General features: G+C 41.2%; 1 protein-coding gene across 5 annotated transcripts in view; it reads right to left on the bottom strand.

Moving 5' to 3' along the window:
* Positions 1–24,779, bottom strand: part of tmem94 (transmembrane protein 94) — a 137,221-nt gene that overhangs the window by 41,600 nt on the left and 70,842 nt on the right. For 4 of the 5 annotated variants that reach the window (XM_043714375.1, XM_043714378.1, XM_043714374.1 and 1 more), the window contains 12 exons: positions 21,328–21,420; positions 20,625–20,727; positions 18,129–18,215; positions 16,918–17,034; positions 15,737–15,793; positions 13,699–13,803; positions 12,228–12,401; positions 8,645–8,848; positions 7,676–7,991; positions 5,533–5,706; positions 3,169–3,271; positions 2,110–2,327 (listed from right to left, as the gene is read on the bottom strand). In XM_043714375.1, coding sequence (XP_043570310.1) covers positions 2,110–2,327; positions 3,169–3,271; positions 5,533–5,706; positions 7,676–7,991; positions 8,645–8,848; positions 12,228–12,401; positions 13,699–13,803; positions 15,737–15,793; positions 16,918–17,034; positions 18,129–18,215; positions 20,625–20,727; positions 21,328–21,420 — 1,751 coding nt within the window. The remainder of the gene's footprint in view (positions 1–2,109; positions 2,328–3,168; positions 3,272–5,532; positions 5,707–7,675; positions 7,992–8,644; positions 8,849–12,227; positions 12,402–13,698; positions 13,804–15,736; positions 15,794–16,917; positions 17,035–18,128; positions 18,216–20,624; positions 20,728–21,327; positions 21,421–24,779) is intronic. The other variant, XM_043714376.1, reaches the window with a different exon arrangement.

Below are 24,779 nucleotides of genomic sequence, written 5' to 3'. Positions count from 1 at the left end.
TATTAAGGTTTACACAAACACGTGAATAATTTACAATCACATATCAACTTGAATGCAACAAAATATCCATATATCCTTCAAGGTTGTGAGTGTGTGTAAGTGGGTAAGAGGTGGCGACAAGAAACGTACTAAGTAATGTATTGCCTGAAAAAAATGGAAGAACAAAGATGTGCAGGTCAGGTGAATTGGCCATGTGAAATTGTCCATAATTGTTAGGTGCATTAGTCAGAGGGAAAATGGGTTGGGTGGGTTACTCTTCGGAGGGTCGGTGTGGACTTGATGGGCCGAAGGGCCTCTTTCCACACTGTAGGGAATCTAATCTAATCTAATCTAAAGTAACTTTCAAAAAGGAACCTAATGAATTTGCAGGGTTATGCACCCAGTTAAGCAACTTTTTTTAAAGACATACAATGGGCCAAATGGTGCCCTTTTGTGTTGACTGATACCATAGTATGCTTCCCAACATTAGGCAATGAGTGCCTGGCTGCAACTGGAAACTGAAAATGACATCTCCAACAAATGGTAGCTTAATGCAGTGCTCCACAGCGCCTTGTGCAGTAAGCTCTTAAAAACGTCTTCTCAGGGTGTGGGGCACTACAAGTGACAGCTGCATCAGAAAGGCAAGCTAATTACCATCTCCAACAGTGTCGACTTGCCTTCCCTTGAATTGGGCCGGCCACATGAATAACACTGATAAGTGAGCAAGCCTAGGCCGGATATTCTGCAGAGTGACTCAGCCCCTGACTCCACCAGGTCTTTCCACCATCTACTAGGCACAAGTCAGGTGTTTGATGGGACATTCCCCACTTGCTGGGACGACTGCAGCTCCGGCAACAAAGTTTGACAATAATCCAATACAAAGTGGTCCATTTGATTGGCACCCAACCAACTACCTCCCCATGTGCTTGCACTCCCTCAACCACCAGCACACTGTGATGTGTGCAGGCCAAGGCTTCATTGATGCATCTTCCACATCATCAGCCTTTACGATATAGAAGAACAGGAGCAACAGGCACATGGGAATACCACCAAGTTCCCAATGAAGTCAAACTTCACCTGACTTGGCCTCTTATTATTACTCCTTCAGTCAAAATCCTGGAACTCCTTTCCACATTGTACTGTGGGCATGGCTATATCACAGACTGGAGCAATTCAGCATTCCTTCCATTGACTCTGTCTCACTTCCCACTGCCTTGGATAGCATCTGACATAATCAAAGTCGCTTCCCACCCCAGTTATACTCTCTTCCACCCTCTTCCATCAGACAGAAGACACAAAAGTTTGAAAACATGTACCAACATATTTAAGAACAGCTTCTTCCCTATTGTTATCAGCCTTCAGAACAGATCGCTCATATATTAAGAGTTGATCGTTTTCTGCAGCTGTAACACAATATTTTGCAATCTGTTCATTTACCCTGACGTACTTATGTAAGGTGCGGTTTATCTGGTTAGCACGCAAAACAATACCTTTTGCTGTATCTTGGCACATGTGACAATAAATCAAATCAAATCCAAGCTGACACACCCTGACATTCTCAAAGCCAACTAGAGATAGGCAACAAATACTGGCCTCAACAGCAATGCACACACTTCATGAACAAATAAACTAATAGAGCATGACTAGATTTCTATATTTTGGGCATCATTTAAAAAGTCAGTTTTAAGCCATTTATTTCAGATAATTTGGTATCCATAGTGAAATAATATGAATTGAAAAGTGCACACTTCAGAGCAATGAAATACACAGTGGATTCTCTATTAGTGTGTCTGCAAATTCTGCTCCATGCTGCTTTATTGAAATGACGAGTGGCCGGATATTCTGGGCATCAATGCAGACTGCCCTTCAGCTTGGCTGTATTTGGTGAAGGTCTGAATTGCTTGGCATGTGAAAAGAGAAAGGCATTCCATACAAAACAACTGCACCATCACGTGCATTGCACCAATAAAGAACGGAGTCTTGTACAAATCATTCTGCAGGATTGAGCAGTCAGTGGAATTGTATCCACGTAGAAATCAGGAAAGTAGGTAAAAGGAGGGCAAGCACACACCACACCAGAAGAAAAATGCAAACAGCACAACTGAATAATTTCTTGAAAATGACAAGTACCATCAGAGCTCCAGCTGTTCCGCCTGCTGCCATGTTTAATGGGTGTGGTTCCTGGTAAATCATAGGAAGTGAAGATGGCATTTTGACCAGGCACCTGGACCAATTCAATGCATTTGCCATTCAGTTCCGAGGACAGAGTGCAATGCATTGGTTTATAGGCGAAAGCTGAGCAATAGCCGGACAGACAGGCACGTTGGTAAAAATCAAGCACTTTTTTCCTAAAACACCAACAAAATGAGATCAGTAAACAGACATTTGAATGACTGACAAAATGCATACTTATGCTGCAAAGTATTGTGGTCTTAATAAATCACTGTTCAACAGCTTTTGCTTCCAGAAAGTTCAACTAGATAGCCAACAACTATTTAAAATTCAACATAGGGTAGAGTTTTCACTCCAAATAAGATGCCTAGTTTCAATAAACTTAGTTAGCAGCACTGAAAATCTAAACTTCACTAAGTTTCTAATGCAGAAAATGTGCATTTACACAATTTCTTTTTCTATACTAAAATATTTCAAAGCCCTTGCAAACCAATTGCAGTAAAAGGGACACTGGTACAATAAAAGAGTATGCAGCTACACAGGCCACTGTCATATCTGTCTGCTTCAAGTGATTCACTGCTTTGCAGAATGCTGATACGGTCTGAGGATGTGAAACTTACTATATAAAGACAAATTACAATACAATTATAAGAATGAATTACTTGGGTGTATTTTCTGACACGTATTGCAGTTTCCTCTGATTGGGAAGCGAGCCAGATTAATTGGGCTCCAAACAAGCTCCATAACTCTTCTATTAACCCATCTTCTTTTTTCCCCTGTTTCCTTGTAACTCATGAAAGGCAAGTTTGGGGACACAATGAGTTTATGGGATTTTTAAAAAAAATGTATCGAGGGGGGAAGGTTAGTAGAAGTGTATCGGAAAAGGATGAGCTTTTTTGGATATTTCACTGTTCCTAAAATTCCCACCTAATTGATGGTTTGCATCAGGTTAAATCCGTGTATATCAGAGACAGATTGCATTTAAAGCAGTACACAAAGTAATTAGAAAGAACAAACCTGTCAGAGCCAGAGAGTGGATAAATATCTGTTCCATCCCAAAAATCTGTGCAGGCCTCCAAGATAAGGTCAGCTGTGCCATGAGACAGCATCTGTACGCTATCTGTGAATGCAAATAAGAATGTAGGAAACATTGGGCAAAACTCTTCCAAATTTTCCATTACGTTTTCCTTTTTAATATCAAAAAAAGAAAAATTGTTGTACAAGAGCATTCAGCGTTGAATGTCACATTGCATTGATAAGACTGTTCGATATTCCAGTAGTTAGCGTCTTTGATATTGTGGTCAATCCAATTCCATCAAAATCTAAATCTGATAGAATTAAGCTGATATCCTGATAGTGCACTTTGATATCCAGAATATTTCTTAAAAACTTTGGTGCCATATGCACTCAATGAACACTACACAAATCCAACGGATATCAATAGGACATGAGCCATGTCTCCTCGAATCACAATGGAGCTAATAAGTTTTATGCCGTTCACTTGGCATAACGGATTCTGTGTAATCAGTGATGGATATATCAAACGAGAAGCCTAACACATGAACTGATTCTTGCTTAGGAAGCCCTTTGACACTACAGGAAGAGAGAAAACAAAATACTTCTCAATCATTTGAATCAATCCGCAAGCTAATTTGGCTGCTACCTTAACCATTATATGTTGAATCAATCTTATGGAAGATGGAATGGAAGTGGATAGGTTTTAATACAGTGATACACTAAACCTTCTGCTGAGTAGATGTTTCTTTGATCTCTTAGTTATATGATTGTTTGTAGTTCATTTTTTAAACCATCAATTCATCCTCCCTTTTTGGACAATACTTGTAATATAATCATTTTTAAAAATGGGAAATAATTCATGAGAAAAGGGGCATAAAGCCATTACTGTGTTTTCAGAGACAAAAAAAAAACTGCAGATGCTGCAATCCAAATTAAATAAGCAGGAGACTGGAGAAACACAGCAGGCCACACAACATCAGGAAGGAGAGAAATCAATGTTTCAGGTATAAGCTTTCTTCTGGAAGGATTACCGTGCTTTTAACATTAATGAGTTTTAAATTGAGACATCAATTTTCTCTTCACAAGTTCAACCATTCTGGGTTTTAATTGAGAGTTGAAGATGATTTATTTTGAGTCAAGTCACACATTGAAACTTCACTTGATTTGGTTTCAGAAGTGGATACAACAGTTGTACAATCCTTTTCCAATTTGGCAAGATGCATGACTCAGTAATAGCATGACCAACAGAAGCAAACAAATATGTGTGCACAGTACCAAACTGCATGATGTCTCAGTGGTTAGTACTGCTGTGTCACAGTGCCAAGGACCAGGGTTAAATTCCAGCCTCTGATGACTACCTGCTTACACATTCTCCCAGTGTCTTCATGGGTTTACTCCAGGTGCTCCAGTTTCCTTCCATCGTTCAAAGATGTGCAGGTTAGGTGGATCAGCCATGCTACATTGTCTAAAGTATCCAGGGATGTGCAGGCTGGGTACGTTAGCCATGAAAATGTAGGGTTACAGGGAGAGGGTGGGTAGGACGGGGGGGATCCTAGATGGTCAGTGTGGAATTGATGGGCCAAATGGTCTGCTTGCACACTGTAAGGATTCTATGATCCTAGACAACTTTTGAGGAACCTCAAAGAATGACCTTAAATAACACTTGTTGCGATTTTTCACAGAACATTGTAAACCATAGTTTGGTGGTGTCATGCCCATCACAGCCAGCAGGTCCAGTGCAATATTAAGAAATCCTGCAGTGTCAGACATACTATGCTCCTAGTGGGATGTCATACCAAAGACCTCTCAAATAGACTTAAAACATTTCATAGCATTAACTCAAAGGAAATGCAGGGCAGTTTTCCCATGTTTGATGGTTAGATTAGATTAGATTAGATTCTCTACAGCGTGAAAACAGGCCCTTTGGCCTAACAAGTCCACACCGACCCTCCAAAGGGTAACCCACCCAGACCCATTTCCCTCTGACCAATGCACCTAATGCTATGGGCAATTTACCATAGCCAATTCACCTGACCTGGACTGTGGGAGGAAACCGGAGCACCCAGAGGAAACCCACACAGACACGGGGAGAACATGCAAACTCCACACAGACAGTCGCCAGAGGCTGGAATTGAACCTGGGACCCTGTTGCTGTGAGGCAGCAATGCTGACCACTGAGCCACCGTGCCACACCAATGTTCTTGGTCAATATCATCACTCAACCGTTAACAAAACATTTTACAGCTATCATAAATGTTTATGGAAGCGAGGTGTGAGCAAATCACTTCACAGCCTTTGGATACTCATGTGAGTTCAAGTTTACTCTTGCTTTCAAAAGTAAAATGCATCTAAAATAATACTCACTGGTCAACGTATCTCTCACAAAAAGGCTCATCATGTGACTGAGAGGTGGTCGCCTCTTGGTTACATACAACAGTCTCTGTGGCACTGGTTCCTTCACTGTTTCTGCTGTCGGAAGTTGGTACATGGTCAGATGATTCTCTTGCTTGAACAGTTCTTTGGCTCCAGGGGTAAAGCCTACAAAGTAAAATACATCAATTTTAAACAGCAATATTGCTTACTTCATGTTTTTTCTCAGAACTCATCCCCTTCCCTCTTGGTTATTTTTCTCTAAATGTTCTACACGGTGAGATTGCGATCTCCTTTCTTAATTTTAAGAATAAGTAAGTAAAATCAATTCCTTCAGTTTCTACATTTCATTGACTACAGCACATTTGTAGGTAAGAGAAAAATTAGTATATACCTCAATATTCTCACTAGACGTACTCTGTCAGAGGTCTGAAGTAATGACTTGGAGATGCGAGCTCAAATTCTACCAAAGCAGGTGGGAATCGATCCAGTTAATTAAATGTGAAACATAATATTAGTATCGGCAATGGTATGGGTTGATTAGCTCAGAGGTTAATGTGTCGTTCAGAATTATATCAACAGCACAGGTTCAAATTCCTGTTACAAAAGTACTTGAGTTGTGATCAGCCTCTTCGCACTGCTCCCCGAAGAGTAGGAGCAAACCAGCACTGACAAAAGACTGCCAAGGATGAAGCATTATAAGAAAATAAGCCAACATTCTGCCTTGGCAGAAAATATAGTAGGCAACAATGGGTCTTTGTCGCATTGATGGGACGTGATGAGTGGAGTACTGCACAGGGGCCCCAACTTTTCACAATTTTCACCAATGACCTAGATGAGGGGAGTAAAGGCATATTAACTAAATTCACAGATGACAGCAAAGTAGGGAGGAAAATATAATGTGAAGACACAGAAGTTAAGTGAATGGGGGAAAAAAGAAAGTCTGGCAAATGAAATATGAAGAAAACCTTGTTCACTTGGGCTAGAATCTAAAAATTATCACATAAATAGAGAATGATTGCAGACTTCCAAGGTGCAGAGGGATTTAGATATTCTGGTGCACAATTCACAAAAAGTTGATAATTAGATATAGCATGAAATTAAGGCAGCTAATGGGATGTTATATTTTATCAGGAGAGTAACTGAATATAAAACTAAGGATGGCACGGTGGCTCAGTGGTTAGCACCAGGGTGCCAGGTTTGATTCCAGCATTGGGTGACTGTCTGTGTGGAGTTTGCACATTTTCCCCATATTTGCGTGGGTTTCCTCTGGGTGCTCCAGTTTCCTCCCACAGTCCAAAGATGTGCAGGTCAGGGGAACTGGCCATGCTAAATTGCCCATAGTGTTAGGTGCATTAGTCAGAGGGGAATGGGTCTGGGTGGGTTACTCTTCCGAGGGTCAGTGTGGACTGGTTGGGCTGAAGGACCTGTTTCCACACTGTAGGGAATCTAATCATGAAATGCTTCAGTTACTCAGGGAACTGATGAGATCCCGTCTCAAATACGGTGTGCAGTTTTGGGTTTGTTTAAGGAAGAATGTAAATGCACAAAGGAAGTTCGGAGGTTTACTAGATGGATATCTGGAATGAGCAGGTTGTCTTACGAGGAAAAGGACAGGCTGGGCTTGTTTCCACTGGAATTTAGAAAAGTGAAGGATGACTTGATTGAAGTATATAAGGTCTTGACAAGGTCAATATGGAAAGGATGTTTCCTAACAGAAGTGAGGAGAATTTTTTTTTCTAAGAAAAACTTCCTTCAAAAGGCAGTGGATGCTGGGTCATTGGATATTTTTGACAGAGAAGTAGATAGATTCTTGTTAGGCAGGTAAGTCAAAGGTTATTGGGGATAGATGGAAAAGTGGAAATCAAACACAAATAGACCAGCCATGGTCTTACTGAAAGGCGGTGTAGGCTTGAGGGAACAAATGACCTCCTTGTGCACCTATTTTTTGCGTTTATATTTCACATTTCCTTCACAACATCCAACAACAAAAAATACCCAAGCAAAATCTGGCACCTAACAGGACAACCAAGATCCAAAAACTCATACCGCATTCATGGTTTGGCTCAGATGTTACATATCTTTAAATTATCAAATTAGAACACAATGAATTGGAAAGACTGGAATAGCCACGTACCTATGAGTCTGGCTAATTCACAGAGCCCCCAAGGAATGTGAATGGGCATGGCTGCACCTGATGTTTCCTGCAGGGCGATATTGGACAGGTGATCGGAGAAGCGGCACATCTGCTCAGTGACGGTGGAGTAGCACAAGTTGAGGAGGATATTGAGGCCCAGTGGTTTCAGTGAGGAGATGTGAAATTGCCAATTTGAGTCATCAAACTGAATACTAGCTGGGTTCTGCTGGTCTTGTGATAGGCTCAACATTTCTAAATGATAATCACAGATGTAATCTTCCGCTTCCAGGCCCAGGTCTTCACCAATACCACTCACCTGTAAATAGTGCAGAATCAGAATCAAACTCATTTAGGCCTTTCAACACATGCTTGCGGAGTGTTATGTTTCCTCAATGATTCGTCAACCCATAAGACCATTGGAAATAGCAACTGGAGGAGAGCATTCATTCCCTCAAGTCAGCTCCACCATTCAACAAGATCATGGCTGATCTGAGACTCCTCATATCCACTTTCCTGCCCATACAATATTGTAAAGTCTAGTGTTGACTGCTTGGGGTACCAGTAGGAACAAATTTGATATAAACAGTAAGATAGTAATCCATAGACTAAAACTTGCCTCTGGCCAGGGACTTTAAAGAAATGTTGCCCAATATTCAACTTGCCCTAAAAAGAACTCCAAACAAATACACAGTTAGCTCGAAATGCCAAGCTTATTATATAACTGAGCTTCCTTCAATGCAAGGAAAAAGATGAGCTTAATCATAAACTCAATTTTCTTACTAGCACATTATCAGCATTCACAATAATCATAAAAATGGAGATGAACTGCACTAACTACACTTAGGGTCAGCTCACTGCTCATCACCATACTGCCATCGCCAAAACACATCCAGCACCTATTTTCCAACGAATCCATTTCCACAAGCCAACATGCCTTACACAGACACTAGTTGCAGATCTTGTTATTACCTGCGTTGTATCATCCTCTCCTCCTTCCGTGTCTTTGCTGAAGCTGACATTGGAACCTGACAGGTGCTTGCACCGTCGATTCTCACTGCGCTTCCTTGATCGTGGAGTGCTTTCAGTCTTCTCATCTTTGTCCTGTCCCATCTCATTAGTGATGTGTACAAACTCCAAACCAGTGGTGGGCAACAGAGCGTCAGCCTCCTTGGGCTAGGCATTAATCAAATACATGGGTCAGAAAGTCAATGTTCCTTAAAAACAGAGGATCATACAGCAGTGCACATCAATAAGCTCCCCTGTGGTGAAGAGCACTGATTTGCAGATCACTATGATGCATTTGGAGCCCATCCCACTGAATCATCTAGATCGTTAGGTCCAGAATTTGATCAGTTTATGAGAAGTTGCTTATTTTAGTTAGAGCAGTAATGAGTGTGGCCTTTTTTGGTTGGAAAGATTGGAACTCTGCTACACTCCCGTTGCTCTTCTGGGCTAGTAACAGGAAAAATGATTACATATGGTCACATGCTATCTTGAAAACTTCATGTGTGGATAGCAGATAAATGAAATGACCTGCCAATTGCATATGGTAAATGACCAACTGGAGGGTAACTACTGCTCTCAAAACTGTACTCCAGCAGGAGGCAGCTGTGTTTGGTGTGAAAGGGGATTTTTAAAAAAATTACCCAAACAGAAGGAGTAAAAATTATTGATGAATATCACACACTACGTATAGGTGCATACAGGATGGCAATCTGTCTCTATTTCAAAGCACAGTGCACTAAACTATCAACTCATCTTTGCTCTGGCACATGAAATATTACAGTTGGGATTTTAAAACAAGCTAAATAAATTAAAATTGAATCTTCTGATGTCAGTAAGTGGTATGCTAAATGAGAGACCTGCAGGTCACTATTTTGCTCCCCCATGTTCACTGAGATCTATTCTACTGAAAAAGAACGATAGAAGGATGCACCACCTGAGTTTAACCAAGTTAAGGAATTATCAACTTGAATAAAAGGGCATGCTATATTGAGACGATTAATGGTAGGGCTGAGTGGGAGCATCTTCAGAAACTCACAAATGATGACAAAAGAAAGAAGACAGTATGAGTTAGACTGGCAAAAAACACAAACAGGAAGACTTTCTACAACAATTAGAAAAGAGTAGCTCAAGCAAACATTGTTAATGTCTCATCTGACATGGGGCCAATGAGAATAAGGCAGAGACTTTGAACCAAACAGCTCAAAAAAAATCAGTCTTCAAAGCAGCTCAACAACAGTAGAAAGGTTAGCAGGCAAAATGGAAGGGTGGGAATGTTTACAACAACCTATAGGGAAAATGTAATAGAAGAACCAGAGAGGTTAAAGGCTGACAGATCACCTGACCTTATGGCTTGCATTCTCAGGTTTTAGATGTGGCATACACTTCTTATATGTTATAAAGGTCTCAGCAGATTGAAAAACAACTAAATGTAACACCTTTATTCAAGGAAGGTGATCGATATAAAGCTGGACATCAATGAACGTCTGACATGCTATTGGGAAAATGCTAGGATCCATGAGGTAGCAGACGTATCAAAAATTAAAATATAATCAAGTACAGTAAACATAGTCTTATAAAATGCAAATCATGTTTGAAAAATTTGTTAAAATTCTTCAAGGATGAATCGAACAGGGCAATATGAGGAAACCAATGGGTTAGGATAATATATTAGATTAGATTAGGTTAGATTCTTTGCATGATTAGATTCTCTACAGTGTGGAAACAGGCCCTTCGGCCCGACAAATCCACACCTCCCCTCCGAAGAGCAATCCACCCAGACCCATTCCCCTACATTCACCCCTGGCTTGTGCACCTAACACTATGGACAATTTAGCATGGCCAATTCACCTAACCTGCACATCTTTGGATTGTGGGAGGAAACCGGAGCACTTGGAGGAAATCCACGCAGACACGGGGAGAATGTGCAAACTCCACACAGGCAGGCAGGAATCGAACCCAGGAACCTGGTGCTGTGAGGCAGCAGCGCTAACCACGGAGCCACCGTGACACTCCCAGATTAGCATACTCAGATGATGTGCTAACAAACAGAAACAGGATAAACATGCTGTTTTCAGACTGACAATCTGTTACTATGGGGCACAACAGGGATCAGCATTGAGACGACTATTTACAAGCTGCATTAATAGGTTCCTACTAAAGCGATGTGAGGGGAAAGCAAGTTGTATGGAAGATAAGTCTGTAAAGAGATTCAGACAGGTTAAGTAAATGAGCAAAAAATTGGCAGTATACAAGCAAACATTGAGTATAAGGCAAGAAAAACGTGTGGTCATTAACAATCATAGGAAGAATAGAATAGCTAAATCTATTTAAGTAGAGACAGATATTGTAGAAGATGGGGATCTGGGTGTCACTGCGCAGAAAATATAAAATGTTAGCAGAGAGGTACAGCAAGTAAAAAGGAAGGCAAGGTGACTCTTATTGGAAGGGGATGGAATATTGAAGTAGGCTGCACAAAGTACTGTCCATAACACAACTGCAGTGCTATGTACAGATTTATCTCCTTATTAGAGGGATATATTTGCATTGGAGGCAGTTCGGTTTTTCCCTGGGATAAATAGGTCATCGAATGAAGAAAAGTTGATTCCAGAAGAGTGAGAGATTACCTGATTGAAACACAAGTTTGATGGGCTGCAGAGGAAGATTCTGCTTATGAGAAACTCTAGAACGAGGGGTCACAGTTTCAGAAGAGGGAGTCACCCATTTAACACAGAAATGAGAAGGGATGCTGCACGCTTGTGGGTTGTGAATCCTTGGAATTTTCTACTTCACTGAGTTGGGGCAGGATCATGAAATATACTCACAGCTGAGATAGACATTTTTTAGTGAAGGGTTATGAGGAGCAGACAGGAAAGTATAGTTGAAACCAAGAGCAATCAGCCATAATCATCATTAATTGAACAAGTTGGCTTGTGTTACCATATAGCCTACTCCTGCTCATGTTTATGCAATAAAATATTTTCAAATTTTATTTTACAGAAGAATGACTCCTGCTTAAAAATGAGGAAGCATTTTGGACACAGTAGATATTTTGTTCCATTGAAGTGAATGTTGAGCACGTCAGAGCATAAAATATTTCTGCCGATCCTTATCCTCATCTCGCATGATAATTTGATCCAATGCGATTACGCAAAATTACGCTCAAGTTAAAGCAAAATTATTCAGTTTAAATTAGCCTTGGCTAGTGCTTACATCCCACACAAGTCTCCTACAATCCATGCCAGCGGATCATTCTCCTCCTTTCTCTATCATTTAAATAGTTTCCCCTTAAATTTAATAATGCTACCTACCTCAAATATCTTGAAGCAGTAAAGTCTACAGTCTAACCACTCATTAAATAAAGACATTGTTGCTCAATCCCCTATTGGATTTATAAGTGGTCATCTTATAAATATCATCCCTGATTACGAAGTTTCATTTTCCAGGGTACCAAGGTAATTCTTAACTCAAATGTGGAACTGACAGTTTGAATGGAGCTCTGTGTTCGGGAGATTTGAACAAGCGAATTACAGAACAAGTTAACACTCACCTCATCCTTCTCCTCTTCCATCTCTGGGTGAAGAAAGGACCTCATGGACAAGTCATCCTTCAGGTCCTCTAGGCTGTCATGGGGTGGTTCCACACGTCCACTAAAGAACAAAACAGTTTCTGGACTGGGATTAGGCCACGACAGTATCCCTTGCTTGTCCACACAGCAAAGCACCTAAACAAGCAGAATGACAAGATAAAAATATACATATATTAAATATAGACTCAATTACTTAATTTGAGCAATTGCCAATGCTGAGTAAGCTGAAGCAGGCCAATGTTCCAGATCATGAGTTTGAAACTTTGAATAGAGAGGCCAAAGGGGTAAATTGTTTCAGTCTTTTAAAAAGATTTTCAAAGGGTTATAAGAAAAAGGCTGGAAAGTGGACTTGGGGCTTATCAGATCAACCATAAACTCACAATGGCAGAGTAGACTCAGTGGGCTAGATCGCCTACTTCGGCTCCTAAAAGTTATGGTCTCATAAACAGAAGCATTCTCCCCGTTTCTGAAGTAAATCTAGTGGATGGGGACAAAATCTTAAATTTAGACTAAGCCAATCAGGAGAGAAGTGGGAGAAGCACGTGCTTTTTAATGGGTGAAGTATGGCATTCTTTCCTACAAACAGCAGTATCTTGGTCAATTAATAGGTTCAAAGAATTTTGCTCGCCAAGATTTTTAAGAAGCTAGGATACACTTGTAACAGTGACTTGTAAATCAGGAAGTTGAAGGAAGAGGAGAACTTGGTGAAATTATAATCACCAGAGACGTTGCTCTGAGCAAACTGATAGAACCAAGGGCCGACAAATCTCCAGGTCCTGAGGGACTACATCTAGAGTCTTAAAAGAGATAGCCAATGAGATAGTGGATACATCGATGTTAATTTTCCAAAATTCATGTAAATCTGGTTACATCAGATTGGCAAGTGGCAAATGAGAGTTCAAGAAGGGAGGGAGAAAGAAAACAGGAAATTACAAGCCAATTACCTTAACAATTGGGACAGAATGGTTCCTAGATAAACATCAGATAGTACCAGCCCCAGACCAACAGCAAGGAATGAAATCAAACAGAAAGTACTGGAAATGGTCAGCAGGCCATGCTGCACTCAGAGACAGGAAAACAGCTAACTTCCCAGTTTGATCACAATATGTTAGCTTTGCACGAGGGGTGAAATTGTTCTTAATCCTATGCCAAGGCACTCTGAAAACAAACTTTCTTGAAACCACTTAAATGTCTGGTCCCTTACAAAAAATGCTGGCTTTCGCAGTGCAGTCTTTTATTGAATCTGGAGAATTATGGGCCAAATCTCCCTGTTAGCTCCTCAGTAGTAATATTTTGACAAACACCACCATCAAACCAAAATGCAAAGCTGATTTTCACAGTTTAGAAAATGTTTGCGTACTTTGACTCGAGAAGGCTCACAATAATTAATTGTAACCAAGGACATAAAGTAAAACCTTTTTTAGATACTCACTGTAACAGAACCCAGGTTCTGAAGCAGACTGGAAGTGTAGCAGAGGGTAAGGGACCTTCCTCGCAGCAGAGACAGAAAGTGACTCCAGATGCAAAACATCATTTCCTGTTATGGAAAAACAAAACTAACCAAATTACAGACTAACTATGCAGAACAGAGAGAGGGAGAGAAGGCAGAGCTGCAGACAGCACATTCTGGTTCATGCTAAACACATAATTATTGCACTCAATTACTTCTTGGAAAATAATTGGCTGTTGGATTACTTTGAACAGTTCATGGTGGCACTCATCTGTTTTTACTTCATTTAAATCTTACTTTGTTGTTCCTGCTGTGCCATCTCTATCCCCAATTCACCCTAATACCTTCTTCCCCATCCCTTCGTACTGACATCCTCTCCTTTAGCTCACGTTTGCACATTCTTCCTCTCCCTCAATTTGAGGAGACACTGGTCTTTATTTCCCCTCAGCTCATGCTAGCACCCAATGTTCACAACTCTCTTTTAGCAAATTGGGAGAAAGTGAGGACTGCAGATGCTAGAGATCAGAGTCAAAAGGTGTGGCACCACAAAAGCACAGCCAGTCAGGCAGCATCCAAGGAGCAGGAAAGTCGACGTTTCGGGCATAAGCCCTTCATCAGGAATGTTGGGGGAGGTAGCTGGGAAGGTAGATGCAGGTAGGGGGTTATAGTGATAGGTCAGAGTGGAGGGTGGAGCGAATAGATGGAAGGAAGATGCACAGGTAGGACACTGTTCAACAATGACACTGTTCTCACTTAATCCTGGACTGTTACTGAGATTGAATAAACCACTGACCAACTCCATAAGCATCAATTATGGAGGTGTGGCTCAAGCCCTATCAAATGGGTCATTTGTTCACATGCCGACTGCTGCGTGGCTGCGAAGCTCATAGGGAACATTGATCAGACTGTTAGTTCAACTACCCAAAATACATGACCCATTTGATAGGGCTCAAGCCACACCTCCGTAATTGACATTTATGGCGTTGGTCAGTGGTTTGTTCAATACAGGTAACAGCCCAGGATTAAATGAGAACAGTGTCATTGTTGGGGGCTGTATTATTTGCTCAAAAGAATACATAGTTTCAGAAGAAACTACTCAGTTTTCATTTGATAAAGAGGAGAAGTGTTTATGAACCCAACTGGCACAAATGCATCATGTTCAGGACAGTACTGGGATAAAAACGGTGCATGTCACTATTTCCAACCCCTACCTTCACTTGAGACAATTCCCTTTCAGGTAGATAAAGACACATTAATATTATTTGTGCTTCACGGTATGGTTCCTTGACTATCTGGAAGTAAACATCAGAAAGTTGTACAAACACAGACCTAATTTCTTGCCCATTTTAAGGGACAGAAAACCAAGTTGTTCCAATATGATTTTTTGATATGAACTGCACAAGTAAAAAATGAACCCAACTGTGCATGCATGTGATCCATAGATCAAGTTACTTCCATTACAAAGTTTACTTGAAAACAAAGTTTACTTGAAAACAAAATTTTGATGTCACTTATCTGATAACCATTCACACAATTTCACAATTCTCTGCTCAAGGCCATTATGCTGCTGGCACACTCTCTGGTAAACAAACCTATATTCTGCTTGTCAGCCTCCGTAAAGTGGGAAACCAAGTCCCTCGTTTATTACTGGATGCCACAACATCACTTGTCAGGACTTTTAAAAATAACTTTTAGATGGTGCTCTCCTTCCCAGGCAGCTGCTTGCAACTTGCCCGAAGGAGGAAAAATAAAAACTTAAAAGTTTAAAGCAGTTAACAGTGGCAGCTAATTATATTCAAGGTACTGAATTGTAGTCAAGGAAATTCAGTGCAGAAGTTTCTCAAGCTGGACCATGTAATTATATTGAAAATAAAAATAAAATCATCAATGCTAACGGACATGTAACAGCAAATTACACTTGATACCCTCCAACTTCCCTCTGAAAACATGTTTTGCATAACAGATGAAGACAACACATGAACAGGTAACATCTGGAGCCTGATACAACTCAAAGTTATACCTTTGAAGAAACTACTTCAGTGTAGCTGCTCAGAGTGTCCTCGGAGAATTTTGCCAGCTGGAAAGAGAAAACAGTCAGTCAATTCCAATTAGAGCTAATGAATTTGCACCTTTAAACAAAATGTGAAAAGTTTATTTAATGCAGAGTACAGAGTTATGTCTCTACTCCCTCAATATTCCAATAGTTTCATCAGCCCACCCCCAAATACAAGGCAATAGGGACGACCCTGAATGCAAAAGGTGCCATGAAAGAGGTCAATCCATCCATAGGGAGCCCTTCCACCAACCAGCTGAAATGTTTCGCCTGGTCCAGTAGAATCAACGTTACTCTCTCCAGTTCACTACTTACTTCCTGAACTGTACAACTGCATAACTGACCTCCATCCTGAATCGCCTAAAGAACTAGACAAAAAAAACTAAAGGAACCTTAAGGTCTGGGAATGCGACTCTTAATGAATCAAGCTGCCTTGGTTCCCTTGATGGTCGTTCATTAAATTTACCCATTCCCCATCCTCACAGGCACCAAAGCCAAGGTTTGATCAACTAGAGAGGAAAATATATACTGATAAGGCAGGAATGCCTAAGTATCTAAGTGTCTATAACACCGAAGCCTTTATCATTCAAAACCTCATATGAATGAAAGGCATACAAGTAATATCCTGTTCCCGTCACCTTTGTGTTAACTTACATTGGCTTGCTTGTCAAACAACACCTTAATTTTAAATTTCTTATCCTTGATTTCATATTCCTCCCTGATCTTTCTCCTCCATTTCTCTGTAACCTCCTCTACCCCACAAAGGTACCTGCGCTCCTTGAATTCATGTCCCTTGTACATCTGACCCCCAATTACTGGCCATGCTTTCAGTTGCCTGAGGTTGGAGGTTCACACACCTCCACGTTTCATTGTCTTGTTTTAGGACACTCTTTAAAAATTGACGTATCTGACTCAGCACCGCCTCACCTGGCTGTCGTCAGATTTTACTGTAGAATGCCCCTGCGAAATGCCTGGGCAAGTTTCATTGCAATAAAAGTATCACATATACAGAAATGCTTTGTTGTTAAATCTTGAGTTTATATAAAAAAAGTTTGCTTAAAATAAACTTCAAGCAAGAATCCATTTTGACTTAATTTGCTGCAGTCTTAATTTTCTTAATTCTAGGCGAAGCAGGAAAAAAACCTTACCAGAGCAACTGGAGGAGCCTTGCTGAATTGAGCGAGGACTCTTGCCTCTCCGTATGCTGTGACAAGTACCCACACCACAGGGAAGAGCAACGGAAGGATAGGCAGAATCCCATTCACCTAGACACAAAACATGATCTATATTATATAAGCAAATGCTATAAATATTCAACCACCCACAAATCATTAGGATTAAAGTCAGCACGTTAGAATTATTTGCAAAGTACGGAGTGAAATTTTAATGAGTATAAATTTTTCTAAAGGAGCAAAAAGAGAAGCTAGCCTCTGCAGATTAAAATCGGCGTAAATTGGATAATGGTGAACTCAACCACAATTACCAATAGTTGATCGAATAAATGCAAATGGCTGGACAATATGATTTTAAGCAATGCTCCACTGGAGAGGGTTGGTAGGCAAGGGGTGTCAGAACCTACTCACCACACTTGCTACAATTTTACACACTAAGAGGGAGGCCAATCTTGGCCTATGGGCCAATTGAATGGTCACTTAAAGAGCCTCTTCCCACCCAAGCCATCATATTTCAGACAGTTGGAGGCTCATGCCAAGTGGGAGGCCTGACTGCTTCAAATGATGGGACAGAAGACTGGGCACCTCCATGTCTCAGACAGCATCGCCAATGTATTTGCCCTCACTCCAGTTCTCTTCTAAACCTGGCCTGTGCACAATGCCCTTCACATGGACATGCCAGTTTAGTTCCAATAGCCCTACATTCCCATAACTTGGTTCATGCCGAGCCTGAGCCAGTTAATGATGTAATAACCAAAATTGCTTTTCTTTGCGTCTGTTGAGGGGGGTGGTGGTAGGCAGCCTCAGAGGAGCTGACATTTACACCAAGGTGAAGGGGGCAACCAACGCAACATAAGGTTCCACTCCACATCTTTTCTAAGCTCCCATGGAGATGCGCACAGAGCCATGGACAGAGAGAGGAGAGCCAAGGCAGGATTCGAACCCAGGTCCCCAGAATATTATCTGGCTCTCTGGATTATCAGTCCAGTGATAATACCATTATGCTGATGTATTGTTCCAGAATTACAGAATATGGCTGAACATTTCTCCTGTAGAAATGTACCTTCGTCTCAGTAATATAGCCTAGGAGGCTATTTGATGAGATCTTAGTGGGAGACATTTAATATCGTCCTGCAATGAAAAGCTTGCAATATTGCTTTGAATTATATTAAGGTCTACAAGCTTACCTGAAGCTGGAAGAAAGTGAACTGCCAATCACCAATTCCGGGGGCTTTGAGTGCATAACGCACAGCGTTTGTAATCAGAAACAAAGCCTTCCAAAAAAAGAACAGGTAGAAACCATGAATATTTTGTTTCAAAGTCAACAGGAAACTATTCAACGTATCACAGCAGGAAAGAGTGCACCAGAAGAATCATACCTGATTACCTGCCTAAATGGACTCAAAGCAGTTATTATGAAATGTATTCATTTGTAGCAGTATCTATGTAAAACCATGGGCTACAACTGGAGGCTACAGCATGGCAGCATTTACTGAACAGTTAATCACTAAACAATAGCCAAAGAAGTTTGACTTGCTGGCATTTTCCAGAAAAATTCCTTTGGATTTACTTTGCATGAAAGAGTCCTCTTAACTGTCTCTCAATACCATGAGGCTGAAGCCTAGTTATAAGCGGTTACAATATCAATACATGTCTAGAATAAATCCAGAACACAGTGAGATAGTCTTCTCCAGGTTGTGGCCAGTTCTGGATTTGCACTGCAAATTCAGTAATGGATCAAGAGAAATCGCACTGAGCAATTTCTACAGGTCGACGTAAATTTAGTCTCCTCTGAAAGGGCATTTAGAAAGTTACTATGAACCTGTTTGCGTAGTGAAATCACTCCTAAATTACATAGCATTTAAGACATAAAAATCAAGCGGTCTATGCTGGTTGTTACATTCCATACAAGCATTTCCGCAACTGACTTCACCTTCACCTGATTTACTACTACTCTTGCAATTATCTAACTTCCCCTCAAATGCATTTACACTATTTACCATTATCACTTCATCTGATAGAAAACATTTTATGGAAATAAGTGGTCACTCATCATCACCAAGATTAGATCATAACGCTTTCAGAAATTTGCAGAGTTTTAGATCTGAACCAATTTTCAACAGCTGACAGAAATGGTAGGTCCTTGGGTAGTGTTGGAGAACAGAGGGATCTAGGGGCTCAGATACATAATTCTTCAAAGTGTACGTCATGTATAGACAGGATGGTTAAAAAGGCATTTAGCAGGCTTGCCTTCATTGTTCAGTCTTTGAGCATTGGAGTTGGGAAGTCATGTTGAGGTTGTACAAGGCCTCTTCTGGAATACAGTGTCGAGTTCTGGTCACCCAGTTATACAAAGGATATTATTAAGCTGGAGAGGGCTCACCAGGAATTTTGTCAGGTATGGAAGGTTTGAGTTATAAGAAAAGGCTGGGTAGGCTGGAATGTTTTTCACTGGAATGCAAGAGGTTGAGAGGCAACCCCTTAAAGAAGTTTATAAAATAATGAGGGGCGTACATAGTGTTAACGGTCACTGCCTTTTCCCTCGGATTTCAAGGCTGGGGCACATTTTTTAAGTAAGAGGAGAGAGATCTAAAAAAAACATGGGGGCAATGTTTTACACAGAGGGTGGTTTGAACTTCCTGAAGAAGTGGTGGTTGTGGGTACAACTACAACATTGAAGACATTTGGAATAAAGGCATGAATAGGAAAGGTTTGGAGGGATATGGGCCAGGAGCAGGCAGGGGGGGCTAGTTTAGTTTGGAGATTATGTTCGGCATGGACTGGTTGGACCCAAGAGTCTGTTTCTATGCTGTATGACTCTATGCTACAAAATGAAGCATATCTTATGAACCATGCCTCCACAAGACAGAATGCCGGCTTTAAGTAACAAAACCAAGTATGTATTTATTCTTCTTTGACACATGGATTGAGTTCTTTGTTTAGAACAGCAGAACAGTTCAACTCTATTAGTTCCACAATCAAAGAGGCCAAGAAATGTGCCAGGCAAGTGCTACAATCTTCTCTCAGTGGGGAGCAGAACACCAGTGTGAAACTCAACCATAAAAATCAAGACAGCTTCAATCACAGGGCTAAGCAATCTTGTAGAAAACGCAGGAACCTACACTAAATTTGGGAGAAAAGAAAATCAAACCACAATTGATTGGTGTTCCTGCTCCTGTTAGTATACCAGTGACCTCAGCTGGATCATACTCATGGACAGGATAAGTTCTTGCTCAAATGTTTCACACACTGGATCAGCCTACTGGACCGAGCTGGTCAGAGACATATGAAAAAAAATTATTGTAGGTTTGATGTTCATGGGCACTGTCACTAGCATGATCCAATATCTGCAGGAAAAGAAGGGAGCACATTGGGAGGATAATTTTAAAAATCTTAGATTTGAAACCTTTTTTTTTGGATATCCAGTGACCTAAAGAAATTTGAGTTTTCAGCATTTGGAATTGTAGCTTTATTTTTCTCCGGGGGAGAGTGAAACCAAGTCCACAAAAACATCTTTGGGGAAAGAAAATGTAATGCAAAAAAGCCACATACTAATGCAGTTGTTAACATTACTGAAATACACTATTGAGTGTTAACAGCTCTAGTTCTAAGGAGATGAGGAACCAATGACACCAAATTCAGCTCAACAACTGTAAGTGTGGATATAAAAATAACTTACTTACTAGAACAAAAGGAACTGTGTATTTCTCCATTGCTGACTGTACCGTGTACCGCTCATTGTCAAGTGCGGTGACAGGCCGAGACAGTGCAAGATCCAGACTGCGCCTGAGAAACAAGACAGGTATGACTTTTACGCAGCAAAACTGACTACAAGAGGGGGACAAAGTCCAAAATCACATACCACCAGGTTCTAGTCCAACAGGTTTATTTGAAATCACAAGCTTTCGGATCATAGCCCCTTCGTCAGGTGAAGTGAGAGGGAAGCACGCAGAACCCAGAACTTATGGCCGGACAGATCAAGGGCAAAGAAGATCAAAAGATCATTCAAATGGTGTGAGTGGTTCGAATGATAAATCTCTGCAGGTGAACAAGGGTGCTAGACATTGTGAGTAAGAGAGGAAAAACATAAAGGACACTGATGCAACATAAAGGTTTTCTATTTCTACACTCAATCAAGGACAACCGTGCACTGGAAAACCAGCATGAACGGTTCCCTGAGCCAGGTACAAGTAGGATCAACAATTCTGATTAGATACAATACCTCTTGCTGCAAACTAACTCATGAGCACACTCTTGCTAATGGTTCATCTGCCAAATACACTATTGAAACATGAAAATTAGCGAGGAAACGGATACATTGGTGCTGATATTTCTTCAGGTAGTGAAAACAAGGAAAATACAGTAGAAGCTAGAGAAGCAAAGAACCTGAAATAAATATGAATTCCTTGCTCCTCTCTCTCTTGCACATCTGGGCAGAATGAAACCAGTGTCAACAGGTGACAGCCAATAAGCAGCAATCTGGAGGAAGAAATTATACCTTTAGGGAGTTGGATCAGAAAGAAAGCCTGGCATTAATACAAGACACAAATGCAGAGAGTGTGGGGGGAAGGTGAACCATCACAGCAGCGAAGTGACACTGTGACTGATTATCCTTTATCGACCTGAACTTCAGAACTGAGATGTGAAAAAGGGTCTCTGGACCCGAAACTTTAACTCTGTTTCCCTCTCCACAGATGATGCTAGACTTGTTGATTTTCTCCAGCAATTCCTGTTTTGTTCCCAATTTCCAGCTTCTGCCATTCTTTGGTTTGTTAAACGGAATGCACATTTTCCTCAAAAATGGATCAGACGCTTTGCTGTACATACCGCATAAACATGGCCACAGGCCTGAAGGTGTAGGACTAATTTAGGTTGAAACCTTTTCACCTTACCATCACCACAAGGGGAGAGAAAGATGGGTACCTATGTTGGGAGGTGAGAAGTATATAAGCACACTTAAGAGGCTTTTGTTAGCCAATTGGATTAATCTTGACTGATAAAGTGCACTTTTTCACTCATCTGCAATTTTTATATTATATTAAATAAACTTGAAAAAATACACTATTCTGTTTATGTTTATGCTTTTTACTACCTACTTAAGGAGATGTTGAGACTGATTTCAAATCTTGGTGACTCGAGGACAATACTAGAGGATTGACAACCCTAGATACAAGTAAAATGTTGATTTCTGTGGAACAGCATACTACAAACAGAAGAGCTGTGAAAAGACAAAACAAAAGTTAACCTGAATGAGCAAACAAATTGCATAGTTAGAATGGCTACTTTCACACAGAAAAATGTAGAAAACAGGACCTTCAAGTCAGCTTCACCATTCAATATGATCATAGCTCAATCCCCTGCTACCCATCCATATCCTTTGATTCCTTCAGCCTTAAGAACTATTTAACTCTTTCCTGAAAATATTGAATGTTTTAGACTCAACCATTTTCTGTGGCAGAGAATTCCAAAGGCTCAGCTCTGGGTGAAAAAGCTTCTTATCTCAGTCCTAAATAACCCACCTGTATCATTAGACTGTGACCCTAGTTCTGGACTCCCTGGTCATCAGGATCATCCTTCCTGAATTTACCCTGTCTAGGTCTTGTTAGAATTTTGTGTGCATCTATGAGACACACCTCATTCTTTGAAACTCCATTGAATATTGTCCTGACTACACCAGTCCAGTCTCTCTTGATACATCAGTCCTGCCATCCTAGAAATCAATCTGGCAAATCTTTGTTGCACACTCTGCACAGTCAGAGCATCATTCCACAAATAAGGAGATAAAAACTCTACTCAATACCTCAACTATTGTTTTACCAAAGCCCTGTACAATTGCAACAAAACAAACCTACTCCTGTAGTTAAATCTTCTTGCTAATGAAGATCATCATAACATGTTCCGCATTTACCGCCTCTGTACCTGTATGCTTACTTTCAGCAACTGGGATACAAGAATGCCCAGGTCATTGCATCACACCCTTTTCCAATATAGTTAAAAATCACACAACACCAGGTTATAGACCAACAGGTTTATTTGGAAGAACTAGCTTTCGAAGCGCTGCTTCTTCATCAGGTGGTTCAACCTGGTGTTGTGTGATTTTTAACTTTGTCCACCCCAGTCTAACACTGGCTTCTCCAAATCAGATTTTCCAATATATTACCATTCATTGAGAACATAGAACAGTACAGCACACAGTACAGGTCCTCTGGCCCTCAATGCTGTGCCGGCCTTTTAATCTACTCGAAAATCAGACTAACCCATGTTATATTATCTTCCATGTCCCTAATGTATCTGACTCTACCACCACTGCTGACAGTGCATTCCACGCACCCACCACTCTGTGTAAAGAACGTACCACTGGCATCTCCCCTAAACCTTCCTCCAATCTCCTTAATATCATGCCCTTTCATTATAGCCATTTCTGCCATGGGTAAAGGTCTCTGCTATCCACTCTATGCCTCTCAATATCTTGTACACATAATGCTGTGCCTTCCTGTTTGTGTTAACAAAGCAGATAACCTCCCATTTATCCATATCATACTGCATCTGCCATACACATCTTCAAAAATTAATGTATTAAAAAATTTGCACTTTGGATGGGAGAGAAGTGAGCTAGAAAAGAGCAGCAAGCAAAGCATCAGTACTTTTAGATTAGATTCCCTACAGTATGAAAACAGGCCATTTAGAGCTGAAAATGTGTTGCTGGAAAAGCGCAGCAGGTCAGGCAGCATCTAAGGAGCAGAAGAATCGACGTTTCGGGCATGAGCCCTTCTTCAGGAAGGGCTCATGCCCAAAACATCGATTATTCTGCTCCTTAGATGCTGCCTGACCTGCTGCGCTTTTCCAGCAACACATTTTCAGCTCTGATCTCCAGCATCTGCAGTCCTCACTTTCTCCAACAGGCCATTTAGCCCAACAAGTTTCGGGAGGCAGAGGGGGTTATTGATAGGACTTACAAAGAGGTAGTCACTCCCCAGATAAAAAAGACAGATGGGTGACAGGGGACAGAAAGGGAACCGGCAGGCAGTGCAGGGATCCCCTGTGGTCATTCCCCTCAACAATAAGTATACCGTTTTGGATACTGTTGGGGGGGGATCACTTACCAGGGGAAAGCAGTGGGGCACCTGCTGCTCAGAAGGGAAGGGGAAAGAGGAGCAGAGCAGTAGTCATTGAGGACTCGATAGTTAGGGGGACAGATAGGAGGCTCTGTGGGGACAAGAGAGAGACTCACGGTTGGTGTGTTGGCTCCTGGGTGCCAGGGTCTGTGATGTCTCTGATCGTGTTTTTGGGATCCTTCGGGGGGAGGGAGAGCAGCCCCAAGTCATGGTCCACATTGGCACCAACGACATAAGTCGGAAGAGAGATGGGGACTTGAAGCAAAAATTCAGGGAGCTAGGATGAAAGCTTAGAGCTAGGACAAACAGAGTTGTTTTCTCTGGTTTGTTTGCTGCCCATGCCCCGTGCTGGTGAGGTGAGCAATAGGGAGAGAAAGGAGTTGAACACGTGGCTACAGGGATGGTGCAGGAGGGAGGGTTTCGGGTTTTTGGATAATTGGAGCTCTTTCTGGGGTAGGTGGACCTCTACAAGCAGGATGGTCTTCATCTAAACCAGAGGAGTACCAATATAATACTAGTAAGTAAACTAATACTAGCAGGGGGATGGGAACCAAAATTGTAGGACAGGTACAGAAGAGGATGAGAGTAGAGAGTTCCAAAATCAAGTATCTGACACTGGCAAGTGAGAACCTGGATTGAAGTGTGTGTACTTCAACGCGAGGAGCATCTGAAGTAAAGTGGGTGAACTGGCAGCGTGGGTTGGTACCTGGGACTTCGATGTTG

Source organism: Chiloscyllium plagiosum, chromosome 24 (assembly GCF_004010195.1).
Source record: "Chiloscyllium plagiosum isolate BGI_BamShark_2017 chromosome 24, ASM401019v2, whole genome shotgun sequence".
Lineage (NCBI taxonomy): Eukaryota > Metazoa > Chordata > Chondrichthyes > Orectolobiformes > Hemiscylliidae > Chiloscyllium > Chiloscyllium plagiosum.
Note: the sequence above shows the minus strand (reverse complement) of the source record. Positions and strands in the feature narration are given on the sequence as shown.